At 36.9% G+C, this 17,781-nt stretch overlaps 1 protein-coding gene across 4 annotated transcripts in view; it reads left to right on the top strand.

Moving 5' to 3' along the window:
* Positions 1-17,781, top strand: part of APAF1 (apoptotic peptidase activating factor 1) — a 38,995-nt gene that overhangs the window by 6,528 nt on the left and 14,686 nt on the right. The window contains exons 6-17 of one of the 4 annotated variants that reach the window (XR_010372983.1): positions 2,961-3,073; positions 3,608-3,739; positions 4,121-4,359; positions 4,902-5,069; positions 5,911-6,042; positions 9,565-9,678; positions 10,265-10,443; positions 12,313-12,439; positions 14,436-14,561; positions 15,192-15,323; positions 16,686-16,722; positions 17,334-17,459. Coding sequence is in view for 3 of the 4 variants with exons in the window: in XM_064451379.1 (XP_064307449.1) it covers positions 2,961-3,073; positions 3,608-3,739; positions 4,121-4,359; positions 4,902-5,069; positions 5,911-6,042; positions 9,565-9,678; positions 10,265-10,443; positions 12,313-12,439; positions 14,436-14,561; positions 15,192-15,323; positions 17,334-17,459 (1,588 nt within the window). In the remaining variant the exon portion in view is untranslated. Of the gene's footprint in view, positions 1-2,960; positions 3,074-3,607; positions 3,740-4,120; positions 4,360-4,901; positions 5,070-5,910; positions 6,043-9,564; positions 9,694-10,264; positions 10,444-12,312; positions 12,440-13,041; positions 14,303-14,435; positions 14,562-15,191; positions 15,324-16,685; positions 16,723-17,333; positions 17,460-17,781 lie in introns of those variants that run through there. The other 3 variants (XM_064451379.1, XM_064451392.1, XM_064451401.1) reach the window with 3 other exon arrangements.

Raw genomic sequence — 17,781 nt, forward strand, 5'->3', positions numbered from 1 at the left:
GGATTTAATCAAGCAGCATATCAGTCACTGCGGAGCTTTTTTCATCTTTGAGCAATAGTTTTTGTTATTTGTTGAGGATTTTATTACTCTGGGGAAATCTGTACTAAATCAAACAAGCCTGCACCTGAGTGAGATATGTCAGGAATAATACTCCAACTGTATGATCTTTACAGATGGCATAGAGTAGAATAATACTGGCATTTTTGTATGGGGGGAGGGTAGGGGGTGGGGGTAAATCTTGCAAAGAAAAGAACTGAAAAGCAGTGCCAGGTCCTTCACAAGAAATCTTTCATTTTTTGTGGAAGTCTCATATGAAAAACGCAAACAAGACACTCCAACTGAAAGTGCAGGTTTCCCTGAAGTATGTTAAGCAGTTGTCTCCACTGACTTGTGGTTTTTGTTAATGAACAAAAGAATAACAGAACTCTTCAATACAGAATTTGGATATTTAATTAATGTAGAACCTTACTGTCTCTTCTGAGTAGAAGGGAGAACTATGTGCTATTTTCTTGTAAGATGGGTCCCTATGCCATCATGAACTGTTCTAGAAGTTGGCAGCTACTGTATAGCCAAATAACATGACAGCCTAACATCATTAACATACTGTCTGTGCTATATTGTTTGTAGTGCACAAAATGACTCATTTAAGAGGTGCTTACTGTGTTTTGTCAAAAAAGCACCTGTATGCTGAGGAAGGTAAGGGGAAAAGAGAAAACGCCAGCTTTGGAAATAATTAGGTGCTTGGTTTTATTTGAGGGCATTTCAATGCCAGCTGTGGCAGTGTCTGCTTTATAGACTGCCAGGTATCTCATGTTGACTTGGCAATGTTCATTAATCTGTTTCAACATAAAAGTAAAGATGTTAGGAGTATTGCAGAGAATGACTGCACCTCAAGGAAAAGGGACGAGAATCGATCATAAAACTTTTCTAGTCTGACCGCTTTTTGCCATTTCAAAACTATGTTAATGTGATCACACTGTTCATCTTAGTCCTGTTTATCCTTTCTGTTCTCCTCCTCTATCCTAAACACTTTGACCATATTGTCAGAATTGAATCTAAAGGTAGGAACTTTGTATCTTTGAAAATTCTGGAAGTTTAAGAAGATTGACAGTTGGATAAGGAGAAGTCCAAATAGGTGACTTCAATTTATTCTCCATACTCCTTTTCACCACTGAAGGGAAACATATTTTGTGGTCTTGCTAACTGACCAGCTTGGATACATGAGCTGGGAACAGGCTACAGCCTGTGCTGCATCCTGCCCAGTTAGGTATACATGAGAATGTTTTAAGAACAAACTGAAAGTCTTCCTGATGATGAGTTATCTGGGAAATGTAGTGGGCATGGGAGGAGGTAGAGGGGAGATGTACTGGAGGGTGAGGGTTCATATCATGCAAGTGTATTGGAAACCAAGCGTCACTAGTTCTGTGGCTTGTGGAGCTTGCTCTGCACTGGAATTCTCTTTGTCGACAAAAAGTAATTTAAGCTATTTCTGGATTCAGATAGTCATCCCAGTACATTTCTTGGGATTAAAGTATTAGTCAAATGAAAACTTTCAGATCAAAATAGCATGATGTATTTTGTTGGATTATGGTTGAATAAATTGAAGCTATGATATTTGTTAAAGTAAGAAGTTTCAGGTTTAAATCTCCTGTGATTGTTATCACAGTGTTTTGGGGTTAAAATTTTTTTTTTTTGTATAATCCTCACTAGTATTTAAGATTTGTTGGTGTGGTTGGGGAAGAAAGTCATGGGTACCAAAAGACTGGGAGGACTTTGAAGCTCTCAGATTAATTGAAACATGAAATCAGGCTGTAACTCATGCTGCGCAACAAATTTTCAAGTGTGAAAGTATCACAAAATCAGTAATTTATGGCTATGTTAGTATTCTTATAAACCCTCTGGTTTATCAAAAGGGTATTAATAGAGAATTGTATAAAAATGAAATATGGGTATCCAATACTTATATGCAACTTTGAAAATGTGGTATAATGTATATGCACTTGTTTATGGAGGATAAAATCCTTATTTGTAGGTGTTGATGGCATAAGCATCATTTAGCTGAAGAAAAACATGAAGCCATGGCATCCTCAGTGGGAACTGGACAATTTTAAACAATCATTAATGTAGCTGAAAGCTCCATTCTTTAAAAAAAAAAAAAGTCAGTAAACCTAAACAGTTTACAGGATTGGGTTTCAATAACTTTGTCCTCCACAAAACAGAATGCAAACAACTGGTATTTCTTTTCATAAATCTACTTGGCAGCCAGTCTTTTTGACTTCTTGCTGCCTTGGAACCAACCTTTTAAAACCAGTTTTCAGTAACTTCTTTGTCAGATATAGGCAGGTGTAGAGAAGTCTACTGTATGTCATTCTGGTGAGATTCCATGTAGTAACCTACAAACATGACTAGCTGCAAGATTTGAATATGTAGTCACTATAAATGTTGTTTAGGTAAAAAAAGCCTCATCATCCAAGACAATTCCTTCACAAGAGGATTAGTCTCATATAGGTTTCTGGAGATACAAAAACAAAACTGAAAACCCAAGTAAAAAGGAAACTGAAATAGTTTCTCCCACAAAGCTTATCACTAGCCCGTGTCAAGCAGAATTGTTACCTTAGACCTATACAACTTTTTTCTTCATTTACAGTGTCTGATGACATGAAAACCAGAGTAAATATTTCTGTTTTTCCTGGCATCTACTAATGGAAACATTTCTCAAAACTGTATTGTTTACACTTCAATTGTAGCTGTAAAGCAATAAATGGTAAAATTTTTTTTTTGAGATAGTTGTGTTCAGCTTTCTTGCAGAGTATTTAATGCCCTCTTATTTTACATATCAACATAAAAATTTTGCAGTGATACATTGTAAATTCTGAAAATGTTCTTTCATTATTAAGATGAAATACTGATTTTAGCGCTAATAGTTGATCTGAAATCTGCAATGTTTCTTTTTGCACTAGATCTCTTCTGATTCTGGATGACATTTGGGATTCCTGGGTATTAAAAGCATTTGATAATCAATGTCAAGTTCTTATCACCAGCAGGGACAGGAGTGTAACAGATGCTGTGGCCGGTAAGGAACAGTTTCCCATCCTGCTCCACATGTTGTGTGTGTGTATGTATGCGATTTGTTCTTGTGAACTTTTAAAAGAATCTGATAGAATCTCTGTCAATTAACTTCTGCACAAGTGCCAAAGTTTTAGAATTCTGCTCTGTAAGACTTTATGCTCTTTGTGAAATAGATGTTATGTGTTATCCTGAAAGTTATGTCTACATTGAAGAGTGCAATGGTTCTCAACAGGATAAAGCAACCTGTGTGACACTGCTGGCGTTAGACTGATTATCTCTACGTTATTAAGCAGTCGCTGCTACGACATGCCTATAATGCATTTGTCATTATTAGATTATAGTCTAATTTTTCTGTCTCCCTAGTGCAAACTTGATTCTGATAAGTAGAATTTATACTCTTCTTAGTACTAAGTGTATAAAATACTAGGCATAAAATAATGAGCCAGGTCCTTTGCTCCAAACTTTGCTTGGAAAATACTCTCAATTTCCATAGGATTTTTTACATTCTTTTAAATTTTTTCCATGTTTCTATGTCTAGGCAATAAATACGAGGTTCACGTGGAAAGTGGACTAGCACATGAGAAGGGACTGGAGATTTTATCCCTATTTGTGAATATGAAAATGTCAGAACTGCCAGAACAAGCTAACTGCCTTGTAAGGGAATGCAAAGGTATACTTGCCACTCTTTAACATACCATTTACCACCAAGTTTTTCTCTAGGTTTTGACCTAGAAAGAGGAGGGAGCTTTCTTTAATGCCATACGCCTTGAGCAAAGCACAAGTGTTTGTTAAATGCTTTTGTTTTTATAAACTAAAGTGTCTCGTGTTGATTTTTGAGTAGTTTTCTTTGGTGTATCTTTCCCCTGCCCCTTGTTACACTTAAATTTGGTGAGTTTGCAGATGTCTGTGGATGGCATATTTTGTTTGTCTGTTCTCTACACCTCCAGAATTCAATCAGTGTATTGGGAAAATTATGTGATTTATTCAACCACTTGGTTATTGGACTGTGTTCCTAGCAAACCTCTAAGATTAATTTCATCTTTTCCTTCAGGTTCTCCTCTTGTGATATCCTTGATAGGCGCATTATTACGAGACTTCCCTAGTCGTTGGGAATACTATCTCAAACAGCTGCAGAATAAGCAGTTTAAAAGAATACGAAAATCGTCATCTTACGATTATGAAGCCCTTGATGAAGCAATGTCCATAAGTGTTGAGCAATTGAATGACAATTATAAAGACTACTATAAAGACCTCTCTATCCTCCCAAAAGATGTTAAAGTACCTACTAAGGTAACAACAGCAATGCAAAAAACTCAGGTTTTTGTGAGATACAAACAATAACTTCAAAGAATTCATAATTGTTATGTATAACATGTTGTATGTAACGTAATAGTAATTGCTAGATTGGGTAGGTCAGGTCCATTATTGTATCATGACTTTTATGGTCAGTAGTGAAACTAAAAAATGGTAACCGAACAAATGTTTTCATAATGTTAGCTTAATGTGCATTCTGTATATAGTTCTTTAATTAGATTGTAATTGAGCTCTCTGAAGGCTAAAAAACTCTTACTTGAAATTTGTCTCCTTTAAGAAGAAGATATGATCACCATAAATCAGCACAAATAGACAAAAGATGGGTTAGCATGTATTATCTGTCCTGTAGTTTGGTATGGAAGAATTAGTAACTTGCTGAATTTATTACCATTTGTAATATGTCTGTATTTGTTAGCATGTTTTTTTGTTGTCAGTTAATTGGTAGCCTTTTATGATATTCATAGAAGTCATATCACCCCTTAGTCCTGATTATTTTCGGTCTTAATGTGCTTTTTTAGGTTCTATGTATTCTTTGGGATATGGAAACTGAAGAAGTTGAAGATATACTACAGGAATTTGTTAACAAATCACTGTTGTTCTGTGATCGTAATGGGAAGTCATTCCATTATTATTTACATGACCTTCAACTTGACTTTCTTACAGAGAAGAATCGCAACCAGCTTCAGGTAGGGTATTGACTATCTGCTTTTAACTTTACGCTCCAAAGCTGGGTGTTCTTCCGAAAATACTCCTCTATTAAATAGTGTCTAGATTAGCTTCATAGAATAGGTCCACAATGCAGTTAAACTTCATGCTGACTAATTAAAACCGTTCGTTTTCACCTTGAAACTGTGGAGTGATTTAGTGATGGTTCCATGTGGAGGTAAGAAGCTAAACTGAGAGAAGACTCTATATCCATCTTTTTTCCTCCTTCAAAGACGTTTCCAGCAGGAGGTGGAATGTTCCAGTCATGATTCCAAGGGTGTCAAGACCCTACCAGAATAGGAAGTTTCCTCTTTAATACAGAGAAGTGCTTTTTACTCCTTTTTTTCAACTTAAGGCAATATTTGCAGGGAGAAGACCTATAAGTTGGGCCAATAAATTTATCAGTTCTGAAGGACCAGTCAGAAAGAGTAGATATGAAGGAAAGGCAAGCTTTTAGACTTGCTTCAGATCTACATGTGTAAGAGTCTTTTTTTTGTTGGCCACACACATATAATATGAAGAGTGATTTGATAGCTGTTCTCAACCTAAGCAGGAAGGGTAACAGCTTCCTCTTCTGTCTTTTAATATCCAGAGAATGTTTCTGGAGAAGTTTTAAGCAATAAATTAGGTTAAGTGTACAGTTTTGGAAGGTGAGCTTTTCTTATTTAATTTGATGACACATAATGATTGAGAAAATAATAATAATAATCCTCAATTCTCTATATAATATAATATTAATAATAGCTATAATTCCTCAATACTGAAACCAGTCCATACTTTTGTATAGTATTAACTGAAAGTATGTTTTGATTCACATTGCAGGAGCTACATAAAAACATAGTAAATCAGTACAAGAAATATTACAAACTTAATACACCTGTTCCGTCTCAAGAGGATTGCATGTACTGGTATAACTTTCTGGCGTATCACATGGCTGGTGCCAACATGCAGAAGGTGAGTTCTGACTACTGTCCTCTGGTTCCCTTCTCGACCCACCCTTACCCCTGCCTTTCCCCCCAGGCTTTTTCCCACCTGAACCTTTCTTCTTCCAGGCTTTGGGCAGATAGGACTCTATGTTGAGCACTTACCTTTAGGGACTCCACTGATAATCACTGTCTGCTATGAAAACTACTTTATTTCTACCCTTGTGTCTTGTCTTTTCAACCAGTTCTTGAGAAAATTTCCTATTTTGTATCATAATAGGTTGTGGTTTTCTCTTCCTTTTCAAGAAGCTTTGATAAGAAATCTTCTCTAAACTTTTTTGAAAACCCAGGCTTGCTTTATTGTATGATAATACAAGTAAATTGTTTCTTCAGATAATTTGATTGGATTACTTTTTCTACAGAAGTCTTATTAGTTTTTTCCTCTTATGTCATACTGATTTATGTGTAAAAGTTCATTGTCTGTATTACTAGATTTCAACAGCCATTAAAAAAATGTAGCAAAAGTTAGACAGGGCAAACGTCTTGTTCCCAGGATAGCCTTGGCACCTTTAAAAATTGCTGTCATTTTTGCCACCTACTGTTCTTTACATACTGAACTAGTATAAGACACAAATGCAGCAAGATTAATAGTTAAGTAATTTCACTTGAATGTCTTCAGAATTCTTGCATTTAGTCCTGGTTGCTAATAGCTTTATTTCACAGGTACCCAAATCTTTTCACTTGAACCTCATTTGGGGTGGTTCATCTGACTTATCATACAAAATACACTTTGTGTACTTATAGGAACCTTCATAATTAATGTGGACTACAAACCTAGTTTTTTGGATCATATTTCATTATTTAAAAGTAGGGTAGATGTGGTGCTCGAGGATATGGTTTAGTGGTGGACTCGGCAGTGATAGTTTAGTGGTTGGACTCGATCTTAAGGGTCTTTTCCAACCTTCACGATTCTATGATTCTATGATCTCGGTTTCTTTAATTTCCATGTATTAGAAAACTGTTTTTATTATTAGCCTTTCTACATTTTGTAGAATTAACTTCTCAGAGTTCTTTAGCCTGTCTCATTATGACTGTACCTTCCTGGAGTTTACACTCTTTATATTACTTATTTGTCATTATTTAGGCATAATTTCTATTTGTTGGAAGGCTAATAAAGATGGGAGGTATTATTTTTCTTTGTTTAACCATGATAATCTTTTAATCCATGCACTATTTACTGATTTTAAATTGGAATATACTTTGACCCTGGGCAGTGTCATCTCTAAGCAGGTTTTTTTGATGCTAGCAAGTATGTCTGTTTCACAAGGTGGGCTTTTAAAAGTATTTAATAGCAAGAGGAGGTCTACCGAAAACATTGGACCGATGCTTGTTGAAGATGGCCATCTTGACTAATAGGGATGAAGAAAAAGTGAAGGCATACAATGCTTTTTTTGCCTCTGTCTTTAATAACACTGACAGCCCTTGAGCTGCTCAGTCACCTGAGTCAAAGGACCATGAGTGTGGGAACAGTGAATTTCCATTTGTAGTCACTGAAGTTGTAAGCGACCAGCTCTATCAGCTGAATGTTCACAAGTCCATGGGGCCTGATGGGATTCATCCCAGAGTACTGAAGGAGCCAGCGGTTGTTATGGCAGGACCCCCCTCAGCCATCTACCAACAGTCTGGGGAGGTCCCTGCTGACTGGAAGCCAGCCAGCATTATTCCAGTCTACAAAATAGGCATGCTGGAAGATGCAGAGAACTACAGACCTGGTAGTCTAACCGCAGTTCCTGGAAAAATTATGGAGATTATACTGGGTACTGTTGAAAGGCATTTAAAGAATAAGGCAGTCATCAAGCACACTCAGCAGGGGTTCACAAAGGGAAAGTCCTGATATCCTTCTATACTTCTACTCACCTAGAGGACGAGGGCAGGCGGTGGATGTAGTTTTTCTGGATTTTAGTAAGGCTTTAGATACTGTCCCTCTCAGCATCCTTCTGGACAAGTTGTCAGGTTCATGGTGCACTGGGTCAAGAACTGGCTGAACAACAGGGCTCAAAAAGGGTTGTAGCAAATGGGGCTACATCTGGCTGGTGACCGGTCAGCAGTGGTGCTCCTAAGGGTTCAATTCTGGGGCCAGTCCTGTTCAATATACTTATCAAAGATCTGGATGCAGGAATTGAATGCACCATTAGCAAGTTTGATGATGGTACCAAACTCCCAGTTTAGTGCTGTCACCTCTATTGAGGAACAAGAGGCCTTGCAGAGGGATCTAGGTAGACTGGAGCACTGGGCAACGATGAATGGAGTGAAATCTAACAAGTCCAAATGCCGTATTCTGCTCCTGGGATGGAGTAATGCTGGGCACAAGTAGATATTGGGAGAGGAGTGGCTGGAGAGCAGCCCTGCAGAAAGGGATCTGGGGGTGCTGGCCGACAGCAGGCTCAGTATGAGTCAGCAGCGTGCCTTGGCAGCCAGGAGGGCAAACCGCATCCTGGGGTGCATCGCTTAACCAACTGGTCAACAGAAGTGATTATCCCATTTTACTCAGTGTTGGTGCAGCCTCACCTTGAGTACTGTGGGCAGTTCTGGGCCCCACAATTTCAGAGGCATGTGAAGGTCCTTGAATGCATCCAGAGCAGGGCAACAAAGCTGGTGAAAGGGCTGGAAGGCATGTCCTGTGAGGAGCTGTTAAGGAGTTTGGGTATGCCTAGTTTGGAGAAAAGGAGGCTGAGGGGCAACCTCATTGCTCTCTACTGCTTCCTGAGGAGGGGAAGTGGAGAGGGAGGTGCTGATCTCTTCTCCCTCGAATCCAGTGGCAGGACGTGTTAGAATAGTTCAAAGCTGCGTCAGGGGAGGTTCAGACTTGGTATTAGGAAGCATTTCTTTACTGAGAGGGTGGTCAAACACTGGAACAGGCCCTCTTCCTAGAGAGGTGGTCAGTGCCCCAAGCCTGACAGTGTTTGAGGCATTTAGGCCCTTAATAACCTGCTATAACTTTTGGTCAGCCCTGAAGTGGTCAGGTAGTTGGACTAGATGATCGTTGTAGGTCCCTTCTAACTGAAATAGTGTATTCTGTTTGCAGTTTCTGATTGTCTTTTAAGCAGCTTTCTTGTTTTTTAAGTTAAGTGCAACTAAAACAGATTTTTTACTTTCATTCGAATTCAGCATCTGTTAGGAAGAGCAACAGATCACTGTTAGCAGAGTGATTTTTGCCAGATTGGACTAGAAGAAGCTTTTTCAGGGTTGTATCTTAAACCAGGTTGTGTGTGCTACAAAAGTCAAGACTTGCTTTGTACCCCCATCCCTTCTCTGACTAGCTGTATCAAAGAGCAGTTCTCTCTATTAAAACAGGCTTAGCCTCCTATACCCAGAATTTTTATACCTGATCGAGTAAGATGCAGGAAACAGGAAATTGGCAAAGTTTTTAACTAGGGACAATTTTACTGAAGCATATTAAATACCTAATGAATTTTCTGCGCTTTTCTTTTTTCCCTTAAGTAGATTCTGTTGTGGAACTCATGCTTTGAACTTAAATTTGTATTTCTTGCAGGAACTCCATGATCTTATGTTCTCTCTAGATTGGATTAAAGCTAAAACAGAATTGCTAGGGCCTGCTCATCTGATTCATGAATATGTAGAATATAGTTCAATCCTGGATCAAAAGGTATGATACTAAAAGGTAAATGATCAGTCTGTTCCAAATATATTTTTCCATGTCTAATTGCATTTTGTTGGAGGTATGCATATATGGGATTATATAGAAAGCTTAAAAACTGAAACATAAAAACAGTACTAAGTTAAACTTTAACTTGGGGAAGAGAAAAATGAAGAAAACTTAGTTTTTCTGTTTTAGTTGTAATTTCAGTTAGTGCTCAAGTAATTGACCATGGAACTCAATTAACTAAGGTGAACAACAATAACTCATGGTGGGTACATATGGTACTCTGCTTTTGAGGAGAAGTAGAATTTTGTTGGTCGCTTGGAATAGTTTTTCTGATATTTTGCACTGACTGCTTGTTGAGTAAATCACTGTTGCCAGTATCCTTTATTTGAAAAATAAGGATAATATGCTTTCCTGCATAGGATAATGAAATATTTCAGTCTATCCTATGTACTTGCTAATAGAACTAAATAGAAAAATAGAACAAATGCTTCTGAAAGAATATTAGCTGTATAGAAAATTTAAAAAGCAAAGGGCACTTAGGAAATCCACTTTCTATGTTATCAAATATTATCTGCTCTGTACATAGAATAGCACAGTACGTGAGAACTTCCAGGAATTTCTGTCTTTAAATGGGCACCTTCTTGGACGGCAACCATTTCCTGACATTATACAGCTGGGTCTTTGCCAGCCAGAGACATCAGAGGTGTATCAACAAGCCAAGCAACATGCTCAGAGAGAAACAGGAGCATTTTATTTGGAATGGATGTAAGTAGCTGCACTCCATCTACGATATGCTTATCCCTTGATCCAAGAACATAATTTAATGTACAACTGAATCCAACGTATGTTTAGTATAAGGACCTTTTTAAGAACTGCTGTGTTTTTTTTTTCTGGGAAAAGGAAGTGAAATAATTTTCAAGAAATTGTGGGAGGAGGGGAACTCTTGATATGTAAGGCCACAAATCAGTAATAATTACATAGAAATAAATAGAGAAATATATTTACTTTTGTACTCAGTGACTGTTCCTTTTAAATAATTATACCAATATGAAAGTAAGATACTTTGAAACTTCTCTGAATAAGTTTGGTGGTTGTTTTTTCTTTTAAAGTTACAACTGTAGTGCAAGTGTTGGGTACATTACAGTATGTTTTTAGGTGTTCTAGTATACTTTTTTAAAAGGAGAGCATTTGTGTTACCTTGCAAAGTTTTTGAAAGCAGCGAGATGGGAAAAGGCTTTGTAATCTCTACCCAGTCTTGAAATTTCTCGTATTTAAATAATTTTTTGCTGTCTTTGTATTTTTCAAAGTTGTTTAAGGAAAAAGTATATATATCTAAATATTTTTCCAGCGTAGTCCAGACATTATCTGACCATGTAACTGCGTCTGTTGGATTCTTCTGTTTGATGTTTCTGTTCTCATATGTGCAGTACTTGGTGGTTAAAAATCAGAATGACTCTAGGTCAGGTAATTATGGTAATAACCAGGCAGGTTAATCCAGGCACACTTGAATTCATGTCTTCTCTTTGAATATTTGGCTATTTCACTTTTGCATAGCTAACAGAATTCTAACAAACACGCTTGGAAGTTGCACAATTCAGAAGAGTCAATCTCCAGGTAGTTCAGGGCTTTCACCTTGGATGCGAGAGACATGCTGAAGAACATGACTGTAATCAACAGAACAGAGACAGATGTGGTTGCCCCCTATCCTAGGGAAACATTCTAAGAATAGTTTGTAGAATATGTAGGTGAATGCTGGTCAAGAGAGCAGTGTAATTTTAGCTTTATTAAAATATGCAAAAAAAGAAAAATCTTGGCTTAGATGAGTCACTATTTTGCAGTGAAGAATTGCTTTCATTCTGAAGTGCAGCTGTTTTGTTTGAGGTGTTTTACCCATTATTTAAATGCTAAGCCAGAAGACTGAAATCGGTAACAATAAAAACTTGAAGTACACGGATTCGTTTTGACTCTAGATAAAAAAATTAATCATCACAGTCTGTTAATCACCAAAAATCATGTTATTACAGTGACAGCTTTCTGTATTAAGATCTGGCTAAACCGGATGATTATGATTCCTACTAATTCTAAGTTTTTGTTGAAGTGAGGTAAGAGTCATCTAAGGTGTGCTAGATTCTGCACTTAGTCTCTGATTGAAATGCAGTGATGGGTCATTGTTGTGAAAATTAAGTAAATTGACTAAAATCTAAACAAATTTACAAATGTTTTTTAGTAAGCTTGAAAAGGGGTCTGCAAGGAATCTGAAAAGGAAGGCATTAATATTTGGAAATAGTGCATATCAGATCATAAAAATGTCATTAGGAAGGCTGTGTCCTGCAGTGCAACAGCTGTGCCCATAAAGTATCATGTTAATTTTTCATGCATGTATTACCTTTCTTGATGTCTAAGCTGTATATAGGAGAACAATAAAAACTCTGAGTGAATGTTGACATTTGTGTTTCCCTTATTCCTTCAGTGTAAAGGCTGAGAGGTAAGGTATAGTGCATTGATTGATTGGTTTGTTATAGAGGTTGCTGCTCAAGATGTGTGAAAAAGTGTTATCTTTTTATAGAGGGTTTTGGATAATAAAAAGGCACTAGAAAATCCTGCTCATCTAAAATCAACTGTCTTACCCTATAGAAATAAAAAATCCTTGAAAAACCTCTACCGTCTGGTAGTTCGTCCACACAGAGATGCAGTTTACCATGCCTGCTTTTCTAAGGATAGACAAAGAGTAGCATCATGTGGAGCTGATAAAACACTTCAGGTAAGGTGCCTTTGCATAAGTGAAAAGAGATGCTGTGTACTATTTTGATAACATTTGTTAACAGTCCTGTCACTTTTCTTTTGCTGTGATGTGGAAGTATTAGGGATCTGGAACATGTTGGAGAGAAATGATTGAGAAGGATGTATTATTATACAAATGTCAAGTTGCATGTTTAGAATAGTAAGTGTTCTAGTTCAAAAGCCAAACTGTGATTTCAGGGTTTGTACCCTCACCAGTGTAATATGTGAACATGGATGCCTTTTAATGATATGGAAAAGCTCACAGCCGAAGTAATGCACCCCAGCATATTTCATACTTGCTTACAGAAATGTTATTTCCAGTCACAGCAGGCTTTCCACAGAACTGAGAAACAGTAAGACATTTTAGTTATAGCTTTTGCTATTTCCATGGTATGGTAATGGACATTGTGCTGCTTTGGTCCTTAATTAGTAAATTTGTATTATGCAAAAGAAATAAGTCTTGGGAGAAGAATGGAAGCCCTGAAGCTGAGGACAGTATTAGATGGGAAATGGGCCCAAAGTGCTTAGGGAAGTGTATTAGGGGAGACAGAGAGGAAAGTGACTAATCAAATTTGCCAGCAGTCTGCCTGGAGGGGAGCCAGCCAGCTCTCAAGAAAACTAGCAATCAGCCAGCCAGTAACCTGGTAAAGTATCCATAAACCAGACAGCCAAAGGTAAGAGAAAAGAACTACTTTTCTGCAAGCCTTTGGTATTGTTTGGATGCTTGATAAATTGAGTACTAAAGTAATAATATATAGCGGTGCTTAGTTGCTGTTCATTTGGCTACTTACCGTGTTGTTATTGTGTTTGTTTATTTTATTTGCTGGCTCCTACAATATTATGATTACAGCATCCACTTACAGAGATGCTTGGTGGATGTTCTCGTTTTATGCTGTGCTGAAGTTACTGTGCTGGGCTTCTGTACTTAATGGCCTCATTATTGACACTGCAGATTGCTTATTTTTTCTTCATTTTCTACCCAAAAAAGTAAAATCTGTGGATTGCAATTGTGTTTAAACTAAACTTTTGTTAAAAAAGTAATAGGAAAATTAACAATAAACCTTTTTTCATTGTTTAACTTTGAACTTATTCATGTTTTTTCTAACAGTGGCCTAAGTTTTGCAGTTTTCACGGCTACTTCTACTGTTTCTGTAAAATAAAAAAAATAATTATCGCTAGATTAAGAACAGATATTCTGCAGAATTTACTGTAAATGTACATTTCCTGTTACTTCAGTATTTGTGTTCTTATTTGAACAAATACCAAATACTTCACTGTCATTGATGTTCCCAATCAATGCAAAAGTAAAGGAAAAAATAGACTTTACAACTGTAGTATCCTGAACACTTCTGTAAAGGTCACCTTGTGATTTGTTTTAATAATTAAGAATATGTAACCTAAGGAGGAAAGGGAGACCTGATTGCCGACATGCCCCCCTTCTACCCCCCACCCCCCCCATTGTGAAGTTAAATCCCAGAATTCTGGAAAATTTATTAATCTGTGACACTCTTTGCTGCTGAAATTCTTACTTTGCACAGAAGCATATAATATATGTAAAAATATAATATACATTAAATAAATAAACCTGGAGTTTGTAGTTTTAAGAATAGTTTACAGTTTGTTAATAGATACAGCATTTTGCAGTTACTATTAAAAAATACGGAGAAAGAACATAGATTTAGGCTTAAAGAGTGAGGATAGAAAAAGTTATTAATGAAACACACATTGCCTACAGAAATATTTTTTTTTAAAACCAATTTTCACTGTTTTTCCCTAACAGTTTCTATCATCCTTACAAAATTGAAGCTCAAATTAAATATTTAAAAAATCGTGTTAATTTCCCTGAAATTATAAATACTTTCAAAAGACAAACATTTTTATGAAGAGCTTATATAGAGCTGTTTGAGAGAAAAAAACCCTTTATATTTCTGTTTTAAAATTTAATGTGAGTTATAAGATTTTATTCTTTGTTTTAGGTGTTCAAAGCTGAAAGTGGTGAGAGACTCCTGGAGATAAGTGCCCATGATGATGAAATACTCTGTTGCGCTTTCTCTGCAGATGGTGAATTTGTAGCAACTTGTTCAGCTGATAAAAAAGTGAAGGTGAGAAAATTGAAAGCAGACAAATTTTTTTTTTTTTCAAATTAACAGTTCTAATTTCAGTTTTAACCAACTGGGGCAGAGCAGATTAAGACTAAAGTTTTTTTTTTTAACTGTCTTAAATCTTATGTGGATAATTCACTACTTAACACACAAACAGAAAAGCCCCACTTGTTACATAATGTAAAAGATGCTTAATGTTAACATTATACTTACAGAATTACCACCAATTTTTACTTGTATTATCAGATGATTTTTTTTGTAAGTAGAACATAAAGTCTAAACCTATCCATAACAAGAGACAAATGTATCCATAATCCATCTTTTAAATTTTTTTTCCTGTTACATGTGAATTATGTGGAATTTTAAATTCCTCAGTATTGTAGCAAAACCTTGGTGAAATTCTAGTATTTGTCAGATACCAATCTGAATTATAACCTTTCCCCTCGCAACTTCTTATTTCTAATTGTAAATATATATGCTTTCCCTTCATCTTCAAAACATTTTTGAGGTGTTATTAAGAATGTTCTAGGGCTTCATCTGTATTTCAGCATAGTTTACAGATCTTTTTTTTTTTTTAAAGTACTTAAATATATTTTAAAAAGTCTTTTTTCATCCTTTAATTCTGTCCAGATCTGGAATTCAAGAACAGGCCAGTGTAAGTGTGTATATGAAGAACACTCGGAGCAGGTCAACTGCTGCCAGTTCAATAACAGAAGTGGTCAGTATCTTTTAGCCACCTGCTCAAATGACACTTTCATCAAAGTAAGTGGAAAAGGTTGAGATTATTCTCATACTGCTTATCATAACAGGATAATTATTGATGTATAAATATATTTAAACACTAAAATTTAAGGGTGTTTTTAATGAGCTGGGTAGAAGAGAGATGGTAACGGATTAAGAGTACTGACTACAGCTCCGTAATTGGATGTCAACAAGGCAGAACAGAAGGAGAATGGGCAAGTTCTCTGTTGATAGGGCATGAAGGTGAAGCAAGACTTTTACAGGGTGGGATGGGAATGGGAGACTATGAGAGCTGAAATACCTGGTTAAAAACAGCATAAGAAAAATGAAGGCAGAAATTTAGGATCGAAAACAATAATGTAAAAAAACTCTGTATGCTGAAAGATTTTTTTTTTTTTATAAAAAAAAAGCATTATGGAAGTGTGGCAGGTACATTTTTGGTTAAATTGATTGGGCATAGTAAAGAAATGGAGGTGGAAGCCAACAAAATAACAGTAATCAAAGCAAAAGTTTTGTCAGGTTAATGAGATGGCACGGTTCAGATTGGGAGGCAGTATGTGTACACAGAAAGAGCAGAAACCAGGCAACTGCAGACTGCATCTGAGGGAAGGGGGAAAACAGAAGAATCAAGTAAGACCTACGCTGTGGCAAGTAAGAGTGCAATTTCACAGTACAACTAAGCAAATCACATAGTTAACTGGCACTGAAAGGTGATGGTCCTACTGCCCTGGCTGTATATTCTTGCCTTTGTTGCAGTGCGTGTGCTGATCGTATTCTGCAACGGTATGGTCCAAGGAGCCAACTCGGCAAACTCCTCTGGTGGGATTGGTTTTCTGCTTCAGTTTCCTGTAGTGGCTCGGTTTTGCCCAGTGCCAGTGCAAGGAGACTGTTGGGAGTAAACAGCAAGGAGTGAGACTGTTAGTGGGAGGGACAGCTGTCTCTTCCAGCTGTAGCTAGCAGGATGTAAGGTGTTTTAATTGTAATATGAAGTCTTATCTGAAAAGTTCTTGCAAGAGCTTGTGCTTGTGTAAACTGGAGGTAAAACACCAGTTATGGTCTGATGTCAAGGTGGAAAGAAGAGGCTTTCATGCTGGCCTGGATGTCTCAGGAGATGCATTTGCTGCCTGAGACTGACATCTTGGAACAGGTAGATTTAGAAGGGACTTGTTGAAAATTACAATTTTTGTACTGTAAATGTGGTTAAGATTTTAGACAGTGTTTGACACTTTAATGTGTAATGAATAACAGAACCAACATATGCACAATAGTCAAAAGGGCCTGATTTTTCTTTTTAATTTTTTGAGAACACTGTACAAATGACCATTCTTGTTTGGAGCTCTCACTTGAACAGTCAAATGCATGATTATTTTTTTTCTTATGTAGGAGAAAGGGAAGACATTTGGAAACAGAGAAAGGAAATGTGAGCTATGGGCTTGGATAATAGTGTGTGTGAGAGGGGTGGGGAGGAGGAGCCCTAAACAAAAAAAACATATGGAATGTTCTTTTAACTTTGTTAGTGTTGATGTGGCAAGGATGATATTGGGACTGTCCAAGACTAACCCGAGAGATTTGATTTGATTTTTGTTATTACATGTAAGCTACATAATTCTCAACCTCAAAGGTGAAAGGGGAAGAGGCAAGAGGAAGCTGCTTCCTCAGTCTGAGGAAACTTTCAGTAACCTTGTGCTGTTCAAGGGCCTTGCCTGCACTGTGCAGAAATTTATCTAGTTCAATGTAATTCTGATGGTAATAATTTTCATGCATGTTAGCAGATGGAGGTAAATTGTGGGGTAGCCTGGACTGTAGCATCAAGTCCATGAGCACATGGGTAAAACTAAGAAATAGCTCCACCCCCTGCCCCCACCCCCACTCCACCCCCCCACACCCAACAACAACAAAAAAAAACACACACAAACAAACAAAACCCCTGAGGTTTTGATTGCCAGTGCATGATTTTGAGAAGAACACAAACAATTACTCTTTGAATAATTCATGAATATGATGATATTTATGTGTTTATTTCTCATGCAGCTTTGGGATTTGAACAAAAGGTATTGTAGAAATACGATGATGGGTCATGTAAATTCTGTCAATCACTGTAGATTTTCACCAGATGATGAATATGTTGCTAGCTGCTCAACAGATGGAACAGTAAAGGTAAACAGCGTGTTCTTAAATCAACTGTTTTGGTGATGGATTTTTTTTTTTTATAAAATGCAAAATATGTGTAAGAAAACTTTGTGTCTGCATGGCCAGTTTGAATTAATTAATTCCAGAAACAGTTGATTATTGTTTCGGTTTTTAATGCAGTGTTTTGAAATGGCTTGTCCAGTACCAGGGGAAAAAAGTTGGGTGCCTGTAGTTGTAAATAAAACCTAGCTAGCCTCATTTTTAATACTTTACTTTTCACCATGTTGTTTTTTTTTCCCCCCACTAATGTACTTCAGTAAAACTTGGGGGGAGGGGAGTGAAACTTGTT

This window comes from Phalacrocorax carbo, chromosome 1, assembly GCF_963921805.1.
Source record: "Phalacrocorax carbo chromosome 1, bPhaCar2.1, whole genome shotgun sequence".
NCBI lineage: Eukaryota > Metazoa > Chordata > Aves > Suliformes > Phalacrocoracidae > Phalacrocorax > Phalacrocorax carbo.